Raw genomic sequence first — 17723 nt, forward strand, 5'->3', positions numbered from 1 at the left:
AACTTGCTCCCTGTAATCTTTTATCCCCTTGGCAATCAAGAACTTATCTATCTCTGTTTTAAATAAATTTAATGACCTGACCTTCATAGCCTTCTGTGGCAATGAATGCCTCAGATTCACCACTCTCTGGCTAAAGAGTTTCTCCTTATCTATATTCTAAAGGGTCTTCCCTTTATTCTAAGGCCGTGTCCTTGGGTCCTCGTCTCTCCTGCCAATGGAAACATCTTTCCAATATCCATTCTGTTCAGGCCATTCAGTATTCTATAACTTTCAATCAGATACCCACCTCATCCTTCTAAACTCCATCGAGTATAGTCCCAGAGTCCTCAAATTTTCCTCATATCTTAAGCATTTCATTTCTGGGATCATCCTTGTGAATCTCCTCTGGTCCTGCTCCAGTGCCAGTCCATCCTTCCTGAGGTATAAGGCCCAAAATTGCTCACAATACTGGAAATGTGGTCTTTATAAAGCCCCAGAAATATGCTCCTGTTTTTATATTCTAGTCCTCTCAGGATGAATGATAACATTGTATTTGCCTTCCTAACTAACGTCTCAATCTGCAAGTTTACTTTAAGAGAAACCTGGACTTGGACTCCAGAGTCCCTTTCTACTTCAGACTTCTGAATTTTCTCCCCATTTAGAAAATAGTTCATTCCTACCAAAGTGCATGACCTCACGCATTCCCACATTGTATTTCAGCTATCACTTCTATTCCCATTCTCCTAACCTGTGTAAATCTTTCTGCAGCATCTCCGCCTCCTCAATACTGCCTGCCCCTCCACCAATCTTTGGGTCATTTGCAAACTTAGCCAGCATGCCCACAGTTCCTTCATCTAGATCATTAATGAAAAGTTGTGGTTCCAACACCGACTTTGTGGAACACCATGAGTCACTGGCTTCCATCCTGAGAAGAACCCTTTTATCCCCACTCTCTGCCTTCTGCCAGACAGCCAATCTTCTATCCATCCTAGTACCTTATCTCTAACACCATGGGTTCTCAAGAAGGGTTACACCCGAAATGTTGACTTCTCCACTTCTGGAGCTGCCCTTCTGAGACCCCACCTGACTCCAGTGACACCTGTAAGATCACTACTAAAGCCTCCACCATCAGTTCAGCTATCTCCTTCAGCAATCTAGGGTGTAGCCCATTTGCTCCAGGTGACTTATCCACTTTAGATCTTTCAGTTTTTCTAGCACCTTCTCCTTGGTGATGGTTACTATACTTATCTCTGCCCCCCCCCCCCACTCTCTTGAGTGTTTAGAATATTGCTCATGTATTCCACCTTAAAAGATCACTACCAATGCCTTCATAATCTTCCCAGCTATCTCCTTCAGAACTTTAGGATGTAGCCCACCTAGTCCAGACCTTTTAGATTCCTCACCACCTTCTCCTTAATGACATCCACTGCACTCACTTCTGTCCCCAATTCTCTTGAGTTCTCATATGTTACTGATGTCTTCCACTGTAAAAACTGATGTAAAGTACCTATTCAGTTCTTTCACCATTTCTTTATTCCTTGTCACTACTTCTTCAGCCTCATTTCCAGTGGTTCAATGTCAAATCTTGCCTCTCTTTGACCTTTATCCAAAAAACTCTTGCAATTTTTTGTATCACTAGATGGTTAGCTCTAATATTTCATCTTCTCTCTTGTTTCTGTTGGGTTTTTAAGGCTTTCCAATTCTTGTCTGCCCAGTAATATTCACCACATTGTATGTTTTTTCTTTTGCTTTTATGCTGTCCCTGACTTCCCTTGTCAGCCATGGTTGCCTCATTCTCTCCTTAAGTTTGTTTCTTCTTTCTTAGGATGAAGTTCTGCTGTTCCTCCCAAATTACCCCTAAAAACCCCTGCCACTGCAACTCCACTTTCTACCTTGTTAAGCTCTCCTTCTATTAATTCTAGCTGGCTGCTCCCTCATGTCTTTGTGGTTACCTTTCCTCAATTGTAATACTGTTACATCTGATTAGATTAGATTAGATTACTTGCAGTGTGGAAACAGGCCCTTCGGCCCAACAAGCCCACACCGACCCACCGAAGCGCAACTCACCCAGACCCCTACATTTACCCTTGCCCCTAACACTACGGGCAATTTAGCATGGCCAATTCACCTGACCTGCACATCTTTGGACTATGGGAGGAAACCGGAGCACCCGGAGGAAACCCACGCAGACACGGGGAGAATGTGAAAACTCCACATAGTCAGTTGCCTGAGTCAGGAATTGAACCCAAGTCTCTGGCGCTGTGAGGCAGCATTGCTAACCACTGTGCCACCGTGCCTAAATCTGATTCCAGCTTCTCCTTCTCAAACTGCCAGCTCAATTCTATCATATGGTCACTGCCCCCTAGGGTTTCTTTCAACCTAAGCTCCCTGATGAAGTCTGCCTCATTGCAGAAGAGGAGGTGCCTGTGTTGGACTGGAGTGGACAAAGTTCAAAATCACACAACACCGGGATATAGTCCAACAGGTTTTATTTGGAAGTACCAGCTTTTGGAGTACTGCATCTTCATCAGGTAGCTAAGCCTCATTACAGAAGGAAATAAATCATTAGAACAGAAGACAAATGTAAAACAGAAATAAAAGTAATACCTTTTAAGCTTTAATAAAGCAATGTCATTCCCACTGGGTTCGAGAAAAATTTTGTCAACCAAAATGATCTGTCTCGATGGTTCAGCTCCTCTTTCTCTGTATATTCCAAGATAGACACTGTAGGCCAAGGGGTTCAAGGAACTGTGATGGATGCAATGAAGGAGTTAGATACTTGTACTTTTTAAACAAAAATAATAGCTTGCATTGAAATAGTATCTTTACCATTATTAGCTGCTCAAAATGCTCCATGGAAGTATTACCAATACCCAACAAAATGTGTCACTGAGTCATGTAAGAAGATATTGGGAGAGATGCCCAAATAGGTCATCAAACTGGTAAGTCTTAAGGAACATCTTGAAGGACGAGAAATTGGTTGGGCAGTAAAGAGCTTACACCTAAGGCACCTGGAGGTGTTACTGCCAGGAGTGAAGTGACGTATCAGTTGAAGTGATGATGCCGTGGAAAAATGTAGAAGCATGACTGAGAAATTGAAATAAGAGTGTTGCCACACTAGAATTCAATGTTGGCCATTGGGAACAAGGGTCATTAGGACGATGATCTAAAGCATCAATCTCTTACCATTCTAAACACTGTTTGGCTGTTACCACCCACTTGGTATCAATAAGACTTCCTCCACAGAAGTGAGTGTCAAAACTGTAATATACAAGACAGTTTTAATGATTTAACATCAATTGATTGAAAGGCTTTCAAAAGTAAGCTTCAGCGGTTTGCAATAAATATCATGCAAATAATACAATGTGTAAAAATCCTCATCTCCCCTGATCTTTTCACCAACTTATAATGCCCGTGTTTAAAAGAGTAAAAAGTGATTTGATTGAAGCATACAAAACCCTGATGGATTTTGATAGTGTGGATGTGGAGAGATGTTGTCTCTTTGTGGAAGAATTTAGAACTGGGGATCACTTGACGAGACAATCACAATTTTTATTTTATTTTTCTCATTTTCTGGCTTGGAACAAGTTTAGAATTGACCTTGAACTTGGAACAGCAACTCTTTTTAAAAGTGAAGCGAACAAAGATAGATGCTTTTCGTTGGGAATTTGCCTGGAAAAATAACACAACTTTATTACTCGTCTATGAACATTGTAGTCAAATTGGCACTGAGGTGTTCCTATGCTCAGGGTTGGCAATCTCTTGGATGTTGAGTTGCTCCAACAAGCAACTGGTGTTAACCAGCCAACCACAGAGAATGTTGATTGAAAAGTGAAAAAAAAAATCAAGAGAGAACCAGTTCTGACTGTTTGGCAGGAGGCAGTATGAGTTTTGGAGATTTCCAGAGACAGTGGGCAGCATGGTGGCCCAGTGTGGGCGGTACGGTGGCACAGTGGTTAGCACTGCTGCCTCACAGCGCCAGAGACCCAGGTTCAATTCCCACCTTAGGCGACTGACTATGTGGAGTTTGCACATTCTCACCATGTTTGCGTGGGTTTTCTCCAGGTGCTCCGGTTTCCTCCCACACTCCAAAAATGTGTAGCTTAGGTGAATTGGCCATGCTAAATTGCCTGTAGTGTTAGGTGCAGGGGTAAATGTAGGGGAATGGGTCTGGGTGGGTCCGCTTCAGCGGTTCAGTGTGGACTTGTTGGGCCGAAGGGCCTGTTTCCACATTGCAAGTAATCTAATCTAAATATCGCTTGGTTGTACTCTCTCTCTAGTTTCTTTCCAATTGTCAAATTGTTGAATATCTGAGAATCCCAGTCTGTAAGAAGAAAATAAATATTTCTTAAAGTCTGCTGAGCCTGTTTGCATTAACAGTGATTTCAGAATTTAAGCAAGATAAACAATTCTACTTGCCTGTGAACAACCCCTTATCCAAGGATTTCATGAAGGTCTACTATCAATTGATGGAAACTGTTTATTGAATTGTCAAATTTTAATTCTTTAATTTTGTTTGTCAAATTATCCCTTAACAGTGTGTGTGTGAAAGAGTAGGGGTTATGATCACAGAAGATTGGGCTTTAGATTGTAGCTTTTAATTACATTACTGTGTTGTTTATCTGTGTTCTGCTAAATTTACATTATTAATAATAATTTCTTTAATTTTTGTTTAAGTTATAAACTTGGTGACCAAAGACTTATTTATAAAATCTGGCTAGGGAGAATTGGGCAGTTATTGAATGCTTTTAATTTCCCTGTGTTGTGAATCCAGTGATAATGAAACTGATTTGGTTTGGCTTACTATCCCTGTGTCATTACCAATTTAAAATAGATTAGGTGAAATATTTTTCTCAGAGAGAGTCAGGAGTTCTTGAACTCTCTTTCTAAATGTTGAGGGAAGCAGAGTCCCTGAATATTTTTCAGGCAGATATAGATAGATCTTGTTTAACATGGGGTTGACAGGTTCTCAGGGATAGGTAGGAATGCTGATTCTTGGTTACAATCAGATAACTCATAGTTTTAGTGAATGGTGGAGCAGACTTGTGGGGCTGAGTGGTCTACTCCTGCTCATGATTTGTATATTCAGCTGTTCATAAGCACCTCCTCTCCTCTGAGGGAAGTAAATCTTCGTTTCTATAGTTTTTCCACCTCCCTGAAGTTCCACATCCCAGGAATCATCCTTGCATATTTTCTCTGTTCCTCTTCAAAGCTAGTCCTCCCTCTTGTATCAACTCATCTCTATCATTTCAGTGTTTTCTGAAAAGTTCATGGAATTTGGGGCTCACTTTCAAGCCCAGCATTCATTATCCATTCTCAAACACCTTCAAAAAAGTGGTCATGTGCAGCCTTCTGAAACCTCTTTCGCTTACAAGGTGAACACTCTCCCAAAGTGAAACTATAAAGAGAGTTCCCGGTTTTAACTCAGCAACAGAAGATATAGCTCCAAGTCAGGATGATGTGTTGCTTGATGGGGAATTTGCACATTGTGGTAGTATTTAAATGCATATTCCTTGACCCTCTAGGCAGTGGAGGGCCAGGAAGTGATGTTGAAGAAGCCCTGATACGTTGTGTAATGCATCTTGCAGATGATGCACGCAGTTACCACTATTCACTGGTAGTAGCGAGTCAGAATATAGGCTGATTTGTCCTGGGTGGTGCCTAGAATTTTTTTGGGGCAGCATTCATCCAGGCAAGTGAAAAGTATCCCATCACACTACTAAGCTGTGCCTTGTAGATGGTGAAGAAATTTTTGAGGATCAAGAAGATGTTTCTAGCAAGTGCCCATCTGTCTAAGGGCAAATTACTGCAGATGCTGGAATCTGAACTGAAATCAAAAAAGTGTTGGAGGTAACACTGGGTCAGGCAGCATCCATGGTGAGTTATCTGGACTCAAAACGTTAGTTTCCATGTGTCTTGTAGCCACAGTATTTATGTGGCTGGTCAAGTTAAAGATTTTAGTGTGTAACAGTGGTTAGTAGCATGGCTTCACTTATAACTTATCTAAGAAAAAAATTCTTATCTATGTTTCTGAGGCAAATCACTTACTTAATGCGAAGACTAACTTGCCAAGGCCAGGAATATGGTTTGGACATACAGACACCAACAATACTTCCAAAACATCTCTTGGGTTCAACACTAGGCCTTCCACATTCATTAGGCTGTTGTTCTAGCATCACAAAAAGATAATTTAGTTGTATTATTCATTTTCTGTTCACATCCCCTTTCACCAGCGTTGTCAGGATTCTATTGCCAACCTGGTCAGCTTGATGCCACGTTATCTTAGGAGGAGAATGATCATCTTCAATAATCAAATGACAAACAATTCATGTCCAAAGGTATGAATTATAGCATTTCACTATTTCATATTAATCCAGCTTCAGCCAAAGCTGTGACTGAGTAAATTAAACTAACAATGGTAAGTGAATTCACACATCCTGGAATGTTTGAATTATAAATACAAATCCTCCAAGGATGGGTTTAGTAAACAAAGCCAAAATTTCTTGCTGCCACCAAACTTAGCAGCTAACTAGAACATTTCATAAAACATTTAACAGATTGGTGTTGGACTGGAGTCACATATCCATTCAACTAGATAATCATAACTGGTTTGCTTCCTGAAGTTTTACAACAATCCATCAGCTTCATAGTCACTTTTTAATTTACTATTTCTAAAGTTAAAAAAATTACAAAGTCTCAAATTATCAGATTGGAATTTGAATTCATGTTCTCTGGATTATTAGCTAAGGTTTGTGGATTGCTCCCCCCAGTAACATGATATTGCTCTTGCCAAGGCAGTTCCAATACTCATACTCCTCACATGACATAGTGCACCGCAGATGACTTATAGGTTCTAACAGCACCTTTTCCAACAACTATAGGTTTACCTGGCTAACATGAAAGGTTTTCCTTACTCTTCCACCCATTGTTTGTGACAAGGTTAGAAAATTACCAATTTGATTTATTAGCCATAGGTAGCTGGGAGTACTCCAAGGTTTCCTTCTCAAATTGAGAAGAAAGGTAGAGGGGTGGAGGTAAGTGTCAGAAGAAGTAGTCCTTCCATGGTAACAAGGTGGAGCACATTCATTCCGTGTGTTGGAAATTGAGAGGGAAATCATGAGATTTTTTAGATCGTGTGGGAATATGTCAAAAAACGAAACTGATAGGAAAGACCACAGATCAGATTGTAGTTTTAAGCACAGCTAAGAGATCAAAGAGCCACTGCTGACAGTGCAGAAAAGTATACAGGTAGATTAGTGACATGAAGAGATTTTATTCAGAGGGAAGATAACCCTTTTTTCTTCAAAGGAAGCATCTAAGTCCATAATGATATTAAAGGACATGGAGGCTACTTAAATTCTCTTGCTGGAAAAGGATTTAGTTTTCCCTCCAAAGAGTTCAAAGTAAGCCAAAGTGTTGATAAATGGGATAGGTGGAGATTACATCCTGGTTCCATTGTACAAAGTTCAATTGGAGTGTAACATTTTACCTGGAGTAATAGTTGTAGTAATTAGAAAATTATTTAGCAGGAGTGAAAGTCATAGCTTGACTAATAATCATGGAAAGTTCAGTTGAAGCTAAAGAAACAGAACAGTTACAGGAAAAGGTTCAAAGTATTTTTCCATCATGTGTAGTGCCAGAGCATTGGCTGAACAAAGTCCATAACCAGAGGCCTCAGTAATATCAAATTCGGATGTTAGGGCAGATGAAACTCTATTGAAGAATATGGATAGTTTAAAAGGGGTACTTGGCATATGTGTCATTGATTGAGGATCAGTAAACAGATCCAGAGTTAAGTGAGTTGGCACAGATGCCTCACAATGAGGTTGAAGGAGTTATAGAACGTTATTATTCTGAGTTCTCATTAGGCAGTGGAGACATCTTCATACATCCCTGCAAACAAAGAACGAGTGATTGAGTGGTACGGGTCCAATATAAGGGGATATTTTGAGTAGCACATGAAGTTCCTATGGCAAGGCATATAGGAATATGAAAAATGCAGGTATCAATAAACAAATATTTTACATGGCCAAGTCTTCATTACGATACAATGCATTTTTGTAAAGCTTGTCTTAAATGTCAGGGGTAGGAAAATCTCAGCTTGTAATCAAACCAGCACCTTTAATATCCATAGCAGTTTATAAAGAATCATTTATTCTACTGTTAGTAGATTGTGTAGGACCATTACTAAAACTGAAAGCAGGTCATCTATTCATCTTCACAATTATAGGTATGAATACCCATTGGCAAAAGCTATTCTGTTAAGACAATTTAGAGATAGGGAGAGATTACTGAAAAAGTTAATCCAGTTTGTTTTTGACTATCGAATGAGAAATAGTTTGATCTGGATTCTAACTTTTGGTCTAAAGCTTTCCAAAGCTTTAGCATAAAGCAATTGATGTTAGCTGCATATCACCTGCAAAAACAGAGCTTTGGAGAGGTAACATCAACTCTCAAATGATTAAGCATACTGTTATGAATATACACAGGATAGCGATAAAGGATTAAGTTTCCTATTATTTGTTACTAGAGATTCCCCAAATAAATCTACTGGAGTGAGTTCATTTTAATTGGTTTATGGTCATGAGATCAGAGGTTCATTAAAGCTGATTAGGGAGAAGTTCTTGAATTAAAAAGATAAATCCTCAATGTTGGATTATGTGATTATGTTTTTAAAAGGACTCACAGGAACATTAAAAAATTTCACAGACAAAAATATAGAATGGTCAAATAAGCATTCAGCATTAGAACGTTTCCAGCAGGAGATGAAATATTGGTTTGGTTCATCATTACAAGGTGAACCTTTGAAAATAAATTTCAGTGGTCCATAGAAAGTAGTTAGAAAGGTTATTGAATTATTTAATAAATACTGCTGATGATAGGAAGAAGTATTGAATATATCATATAAACATGCCGAAAATGTAGTATCATAGAGAAGAGCATTTGGAGAAACAGTGCATCAAGACTAGTGAAGGATGTCAGAGATAACAAGAGTGAAGTGGAAAGAGAAGTAGACAGTTGAGTATTGGCACAGTTAGAAATTGGTCTCTTATTTATAGAAAGGACAATGAGAGGGTCTTGTCAGACTACTGAGAAAGTATGAAGTAATCTGTAGAGATACACTTAGATGTATTACATTAGATAGACGTGATGTGGATTTAATAAGTCAGGACCAATAAAACAATATCCTTAACAATTGTGTCAAGCACAAAAATCTCATCTGGAAACAAAGATTCAAACATGCTGGAGAACCATTTGATTGAACATAGTCCAAGCAGCTGTAGTTCAATAGCATTGATTCCTAAATTGGATGAATCAACAAGACTTTGTAAAGACTACAGAAATGTAAATGTGGCCATGCAAACAGAATCATACCCAATTCCATGCTTAGAAGGTGCATTGATAATGTTGACAGTGCCTCATTCCTTTCTACGATTGATCTATTGAAAGGCTATTGGTGAAGACTATTGAAATATTGACTTTGCTACACCAAATGAAGCATACCAATGTTAGGTAATGCAAACTGGGTTAAAGAATGCCCCAGCTACATTCCAGACTCTTATGAATCAAGTTGTAGCTGAAGTTTGTAACTTTGTGGTGTATTTGGTTGCTGTTATATGTAGTAGCATTTGCGAAGAACATATGAGACAAGCTGAAGATGGGTTTGAACAATTATAGTTTAGTAATTTTGTAATTTAGTAATAAATTTTCCCAAAAGTGATTTCTCGAATGCAAGAATAAACTATTTCTGACATATTGTTAGATAATGACAAGTATTATCAAGGACAGTGAAAGTGAAAGCTTGAACAGAATTCCCTGTTCCTAGAACTAAATGAGAAATCATGAGGATTTTAGGAATGTGTGAACTTTAGCAGAAATTTGAAGGGGTACACATCTTCCTGCTATAGGATCATGGAGTGGAGTATTTATCTAAGAAACTGCACATTATTAGAAGATTAGAACTGCACATTATTAGTAGAAAAAGACACCGTTGTTGTTGAAATTGTTGTTGGGTCTTCAGCACTTTGAAGTCTATATCTGACGAGGAAACATGAAAATGTCAATTACACTAATCATAATCCAGCCCTCACTGAGAAGTTTAACAATCAGAACTCAAGACAATTCAGATGGAGTTTTAAATTATAACCAGTTAATGTAAAGATTATTCATATTCCCATAAAAGATATGCAATTATAGATGCATTAGTCCAAATAGAATATGCTGAGAAAGGTTAAAGGTTTAAAAAATGCAAGACTGTAAGGCTATTTTGTTGTTTGTGTATTGCATATCTTCTACTAAAACAAACATTTAAAATGATGCTTCATTTCTTTAAGGATAGAGACAAGTTAGGACAATGTCTTTTTATTTTTGAATTTTGGAAGATTGTGGACCAAAATGAGTCAGAGCTATTTTAAAATGAATGCTTCAAAGGATTGCTGCATGCTTTGAAAAACAAATAGCAGATGCAGCTGGTGGCATCAAGAAATTGATTGGCCCATAGACACTATGGTTGCTATCAATTATTGATGACAAAGGCCTTGTATTTGGTTTTTAGGTAACTGAACATCTTGAGGCAGAGAAGACACAGAGAAAGAATTTGATTTCCAATAAATTGGAAGTAGTCTCTCTGTTCTCTGCAGTCAAAACTTACGTTAAACGTGAAGAAAACCAGTTAATCTTTTCTTCAGCAGTTGCTGTTAGTCATTACTTTTAATTGATAAATCAGAGGCAATTTCATAAGTGAGCCAGCCACCCTATGCCTTTAGCAAACCAGGGAAAACATTTGGAAAAGGGAAGCCAAGAGGAATTTTTTAGATCAGCAAAAATCTCAACAGAATTTAGAAACAAAGACTACTGAACTGTTTTTCCAGAGTTTCCTCTTTGTCCATGTGTTTTCTTTTCCCTTTCTGCGTGTGTGTGTGTGTGTGTGTGTGTGTGTGTTCGGGGAGTTAATAAGAGAATTAGAGTTTTAATTGGTAATGTTATATGCCAATGGTTTAAAACAGTTTATCTGTAGCTAGAATCTAATATTTTATAATGAATAATACTTCTTGCTATGTACAGAAACCTGCTGTGTGCTTTCTATCAACCTGGCCTGAAAATCAGATACATTGAGGAATCTTGTGACTTACTTTAAAATCTTTAACTTTAGAGGAAAATCCAGAACTGTGGGGCTTGATTTCAAGTGCACTATCCCAGTGAGTCATGACAAAATACATGGGCTCCCTGATTTACAAGTAGTGCTTTTCTTATGCTATTGGCCTTTTCCTTGTAGTCAGTAGAGGTTGCAGGTTTGGAAGTTATTGTCAAAGAAACCATAGAAAATAGCTGCAGTTTATCTTGCAGTTGGTACATAATATTGCCACTGGTGGTAAAGCAAGTGAATGCTTAAGTTTGTGGATGGAACGCCAGTTAAAGTGGACAAATCTTTCCCTGACAGTGTTTAGCTTCTTGAGTGCTGTTGGAGTTACATTCTTCCATATAAATAGAGAAAATGCCATCATGTTCCTGACATGCAGGTGGTCTTCTGACCATAGGGAAGCAAAGGGATGCAAGATGCTTTTGTAGCCACCGTATTTTTATGTTTCAGATAAGCTTCAGTTCAATGGTAACCCCTCAGGATATTGATGATGGGGGAACATTCAATGATTGTACATTTATTGATCAGAGCAATGTGGAGATGGTCACTGTTGGACTTGTGTGGCATGAATGTTACTGACATGGGTGGATAAGTTTCAAAGGCTTGGAACATATTCATTACCAATTAATGGCCATTTAAGTTCCTTAAGGACCCTATCTGTTACGGAATGCAATCTTCACAGATTTTCCAGTAAACCCAGTCTATGAGTGCACAGATGCCTTTTTTAAAAAAAATTCCCTCATGAGATGCATGCGTCTGACGAGCATTTATTGTCCATTTCTAGTCGCCCTTGAACTGAGTGGCCTACTAGGCCATTTCAGAGGCCAGTTGAGAGCCAGCCATATTGCTTTGGTCTGGAGTCACATATAGACCAGGTGTGGGTGACAGATTTCCTTCCCTGAAGGCCCCAAAGAGTTTTACCGACAATCAACATTGGTTTCATGGTCGCCATGATTCTTAATTCTGGTTTTCTTTTAAATTAATTCAAATTCCACCATCTGCCATGGTGAGATTGAATACAGGTCCCCAAGCATTTGCTGAGTTTCTGGATTAATAGTGATAATACCACTAGATTATTGCATCCCCTTTAATTTCTCACCACAATGCCCAATAAATAGCTCTTCAGTTATCTTGAAAGCAGATGTGGGGTCAGCTATCGCCCTTATTTTGAATTTCAAGACAGCTGTCTCCTAATTTCACCTCCATGAACTTCTTACTCTAATTGGCAAGGCACTGGCAGCCCCCAACATGCAACAGATTCCAAAAAGGTAGCTTCTGCTTCCTCAAGGTGCTCAGTGCCTCTAACTGGCTGTTGAGCTCACCTGCTGACTGATTAAACCATTTCAATCTGTAGAATACATGCAAGCAGGGAAGGTATTGGGACTCAAAATTTGTCCCGGTATTAAGCTGTCAGCCCACATCGAGAATATGGTCCTCGAACTATTTGTTTTTCAGTTCATTGGTTGGATTTGGTATCTCATTGTTCCAGGACAATCAATCAAAACTCTATGGAGCATATAAAACAGACATTGTTTTGAGAAATTTATGCTCAATCAATTACTTTCTTCAATAAGAAGAAAGCACACTTAAAATAAAATATAGTCCTCTCAATTTCCTTAAAGTCTATTTTAAGATAATGTTGAGCAATAAATATATTGATCTCCTTCAGCATAGTCACAGTGTTTGCATGCATGGAACACAGATTGAGTGGACTATTTGAATATTCTAAATATTTTCTAACAATTCTGTTTATAAGTGACCAGTCTAGCTCCAACACTTGAAAACTTGCTCCTACCTTGAGCTTGTCTTCATTCCTTAAGGAGAGTGACTAACCTGCTCTCAGCAGTTATGTCAGTTATTTCAATATGCTAATCACAATTGATTTAACAATTCTGGATCAAATTTCCCATGGAGGCAAGAACAATCAGATCCTCTCCATCTCAATAAGTAATCTGTTTATATGATTCAAAGTCTCCAATCCACTCTATCCCAATTCGTTATCTTGCCAACTTATAATTTGAATCACTCTCTAACCGTGATCCAAAATCCTTTGACAAATGAGAGTTTAGATTTCACAGTTTCTCCCAAAAACACATATTTTTCATGATCTACAATTTTCACCCAATCTGTGATCTTCCCATTTTCTTAGGATCACCCGCCTCAAACCCACAATTCCCATAGATTTTCACTCTCCCATCAATTCACAATCTCTCTATAACCATGAAAACGCCCTACGAACATGTGATCTCTATCTAGACCTGGTCATCTGCCCTTAACCCAAATTCAACCTCACCAGTGACACTGTGATCACCCACAAGCCTGCAAACTCCCCCTCAATGCCACCAACTCCAGTGGCCTGCACTCTCCCCATGAGATATCATTTTCCACAACACTGTAATCTGCTCCTCAACCTGTGAACTTTTTCTATCCTCGTCCCAAGTACAACTCATGATCTGGCCAAGCCACTTCTCCATGACTATTTGTCTTCTGCATAGTTATCCAATTTCTCTCTCCTCTTCATTTCTGGAATTTTGCCCAACAACCCCTCACCCTGGTCACTGATTGAGAAATAGACAAAAATATTAACTGTAATTCTGCTGGTAAATTTGGTTGAATGTCCATAACACCTGTGTTTCCTGGCCATTACTAAACCAGTACTCCTGCCACCATTCATGCCATTACACCTTTACTGCTCTAAGATCATATGATCTTAAGAAACACAATTAGGAGCAGGTCATTCAGCTCCTTGAGCTCTGCCATTCAATAAGATCATAGCTGATCTGATTATGCTTTTAACTCCACTTTCCTGCCAGTCCCTATAACCCTTGACTCTCTTATGGATTGAATATCTGACAGTATCTGTCGAACCTGGTCCAATTCCTTTCTCTTATTCCACTAATCTTAGTGTCTATGTGAATAAAGTTAGAAACCATCTATTTGCCCATTTTTGAGAAGTGCACTGGCCTGATCTAGAAGTCCTATCAATAAAGTCAGCATAAATTATGATTGCAGCTATTAGTCTGCAGGGAAAGTATATGACATCATTAATTATTTGCTATTACAAAATTTAAACTAAGGCAACAGTATTATGCAGAGGTAAGTTGTTAATATTAGGAAATGTATTTTGCAAAGTGCATACAGAGTTAATTCAAAAATAGAACTTACCACATATGGGAATATCATTACAGTAATCATGTCTTTTTTGAGGATCTGTTGTATAACACCATGGACCACTGGGGTCTTCATCTGGATTTCTGCAATACTGCAATTAAAAAAGAATGTATTGAAATAACACCACCAAGATGTAACTACATAATGTTTTTAAGCCAGTAAAAACATCCCTTGGTGTTATACAAGGAGGTACTCAGATAATATCTGGCTCTAAGCCACATATGTGAGTCAAAGAGGTAGGTTTTTGGGTGTCTCTTAAAAGAAAAGGGAGAGGCAAAGACAGTTTAAAGAAAGAATAAGTGAGATTAGGACCCAAACATTTCAGTCAAGTGTAACAAACATCAAATGCTCGCCAGATCAATTAGCTATCAGTCATAGTTGAGAACATTGTTTCTGCAGTGTTGTAGCCTGGGTAAGGTTTTTTATTGAGTGTAGGTTTGCTCGCTGAGCTGAAAGGCTCATTTCCAGACGTTTAGTTACCTTACTAGGTAATATCCTCAGTGGACCTCACGCGAAGCAATGCTGAAAATTCCTACTTTCTATTTTTATGTTTGGGTTTCTTTGGGTTGGTGATGTTATTACCTGTGGTGATGTTATTTCCTGTGGTGAATTTACTTCTTGTTCCTTTTCTCAGAGGATGGTAGATGGGGTCTAACTCGATGTGTTTATTGATAGAGTTCCGGTTGGAATGCCACACTTCTAGGAATTCTTGTGCATGTCTTTGTTCAGCTTGTCCTAGGATGGATGTATTCTCCCAGTCAAAGTGGTGTCCATCCTCATCCATATGTGAGGATACTAGTGAGAGAGGGTCATGTCTTTTTGTGGCTAGTTGGTGTTCATGTATCCTGGTGGCTAGTTTTCTGCCTGTTTGTCCGATATAGAGTTTGTTACAGTCCTTGCATGGTATTTTGTAAAAGACATTAGTTTTGCTCATTGCCTGAATAGGGTCTTTCAAATTCATTAACTGCTGTTTTAGTGTGTTGGTGGGTTTAAGGGTTACCATGATGCCAAGGGGTCTGAGAAGTTTGGCAGTCATTTCTGAGATTTCTTTGATGTAGGGGAGAGTGGCTAGGGTTTCTGGACATGTCTTGTCTGCTTGTTTGTGTTTGTTGCTGAGAAATTGGTGGACATATAAATAGAAACATATAAAATAGAAAGCAGGAATTTTCAGCATTCCTTCACATGAGGTCACTGAAGATGTTACCTACTAAGGTAACAAAATGTCTGGAAATGAACCTTTCATCTCAGCGAGCAAACCTCCATCCAAAAGCTCAACCTGAGCTACAAATCTCAAAACTCGGTATTTTATTGAATTAGCAGAACATGTTTGAGGAGCCAAATGGCCTAGTCCTACTTTGAATTCCTATGTTCATACATTCTATTTATTCTTTTCATGACCTTAATGGGAAGAATGAAAATCAAGTGCCACTATTCAACAAGTCGTCATAAATGTACAAATGGTCAATTTAATCTATACAATGGTTAATTTGTTGGACTTTGATCACTATCTAAGATAAAAGAAACACACGCCAGGTTTCATCAATGAACAGAAAAATGAAACATATATATTGTAGCAATGTTATCTTTCAATAAGTGGCTGAACTAGTGAATTAATGATGTATAAACCTAACCTATACCAGCTTTAAATCTCAATGCATGTGCATATTCATTCACAAATAGGCTGGACAAGACGTTCAGTTCTGCAGAAGTAGTGGATGAGACCTGATGTCCTACTTGGTTTGCAGTTTGATCAGAAAACCATGAGTAGACCTTAATGAAGGGAGATCGTTGTCTTCAGTAAGATGTTATTTATACTCGGGTGTAAGTTATGTTACCAACTTAGATATTGCTACCGACCTTCCATTGTCTGGCAGCTCTCTGAGAGAGGACATCTTCCTGAAGCTAGATTTAAGTCTCACCTCATATTAACTGAAGGGCTATCGCCCAAAATTTGAAAGTGGATTGAATCACCCAAGCAGAAGCGGGCCTGTCCCCAACAGTTGTGCTAAGGAGTGAGATCTTACCTGCAGTGTAAAATCCAGACCTTGGAGAAATGTATAAGAATCATACATGAGACACCAGCAACATTTTTGACTGACAGTGGAGAGGAATTTGCCAAATGACTAGTTCAGAGACACATTTGAAAATATGAACATCATGGTCATGAACACTGCATCTGGAAATCTTTTCACCAATGGACCAGTAAAAATGAATGTTATTATGCAGTGATTGATGAAATGCAGCCAGAATTTAACTGCATGGACAGTTCATGCAAAGAACTCATGTTTAAAGCTTCCAGTCCCTTCCAATTAGTCTAAGAATGAAATCACAAATTTCCATCAATGCTATCCAATAGTCAACGCTTTCTAATGCTATCCAATGCTCTAGAAGGTACCACAATTAGTTCGAATTTTTGAATGCATTTATATACTTTCTGAAAGGACCCAATTTTCATTAAAGCTGAAATCTCTAAAATAATTCAAAGGACATTGTGACACCATGAAGGACAGAATAAGGTTTAAAAAATTTGATGTTTTCAAGCGAAGTTCATGAGGAATAAAAGGCTCTGATGGTAACACAGTATTTATCTAAGGAATAGGAACATTGACTCAGAATATGACAACATAGAAAATGGCCCTTTGGCCCATCCAGTCTATACAAATGGTTAGGGTAATTTATTGCCACCATCTGCTTTCCTTGATGGGTCCAAGGCAAAAGAAAATGTGGCAACGAACCACTAAGATTACAATTCGTTGAAGTTAATTATACAATCTCAAGACTCTGAGCCGCTGGTAGAGGGTTAATGCTTATGTTTTGTGGTGAAAATTCTGACAAAACCTGCAGGTTATACAGAAAACTCACATTGCTCTCGAGTCCAGCGTCAGGATGTGATTCAGGAGTGAAGATGATATGAAAGTGGGGTGACATCAGTGACCAGTGCTGGCATGTTCTTCCACTTGATGTAGTTGATCTTGTTCCACGATATGTCACTCCATTACCTACTTGGCAATCTGTTAAAATATAATTTTAAAAAAAAAGACACCCCTCTTTTTCATTGCAGCATTACTGAAACGAGTAAATTTAAATGTGCTGACAGCCCAACAGAATATGAAATAAACTATTTTGTATTTCCATTTTAAAAATTGTAAATCAGAGAAGTATGGAAGTGTTGAATTCAAATCTATACATTTTCAGATTGAGCTCATATGCTGAACTAATTTTTCATAGGGAGGAAAATTGTAAACAAAAGCAAAAATCAAAAACGATCACTGCTGTAAGGTAAGTCAAGATAGTCAATGGTAGAGGCCACATGCTTTGGAAATGAAGCATTGTTTTGGACAACCCAGAAAATGGGAGTAGACAATAAATGGACACAATTAATATAAGAAAAAAAACGTATCAACAGGTAACATAGTATTTAAGTTTAATTGTT

The 17723-nt window shown here is 38.4% G+C and overlaps 1 protein-coding gene across 1 annotated transcript in view; it reads right to left on the reverse strand.

Annotated features, from left to right (window-relative positions):
* The window catches only part of LOC132819572 (plasminogen-like), an 82601-nt gene that overhangs the window by 10247 nt on the left and 54631 nt on the right, over positions 1 to 17723 (reverse strand). The window contains 5 exon segments of the mRNA XM_060831141.1: positions 2587 to 2727; positions 3166 to 3240; positions 6028 to 6148; positions 14285 to 14381; positions 17153 to 17301. Coding sequence (XP_060687124.1) covers positions 2587 to 2727; positions 3166 to 3240; positions 6028 to 6148; positions 14285 to 14381; positions 17153 to 17301 — 583 coding nt within the window.

This window comes from Hemiscyllium ocellatum, chromosome 10, assembly GCF_020745735.1.
Source record: "Hemiscyllium ocellatum isolate sHemOce1 chromosome 10, sHemOce1.pat.X.cur, whole genome shotgun sequence".
NCBI lineage: Eukaryota > Metazoa > Chordata > Chondrichthyes > Orectolobiformes > Hemiscylliidae > Hemiscyllium > Hemiscyllium ocellatum.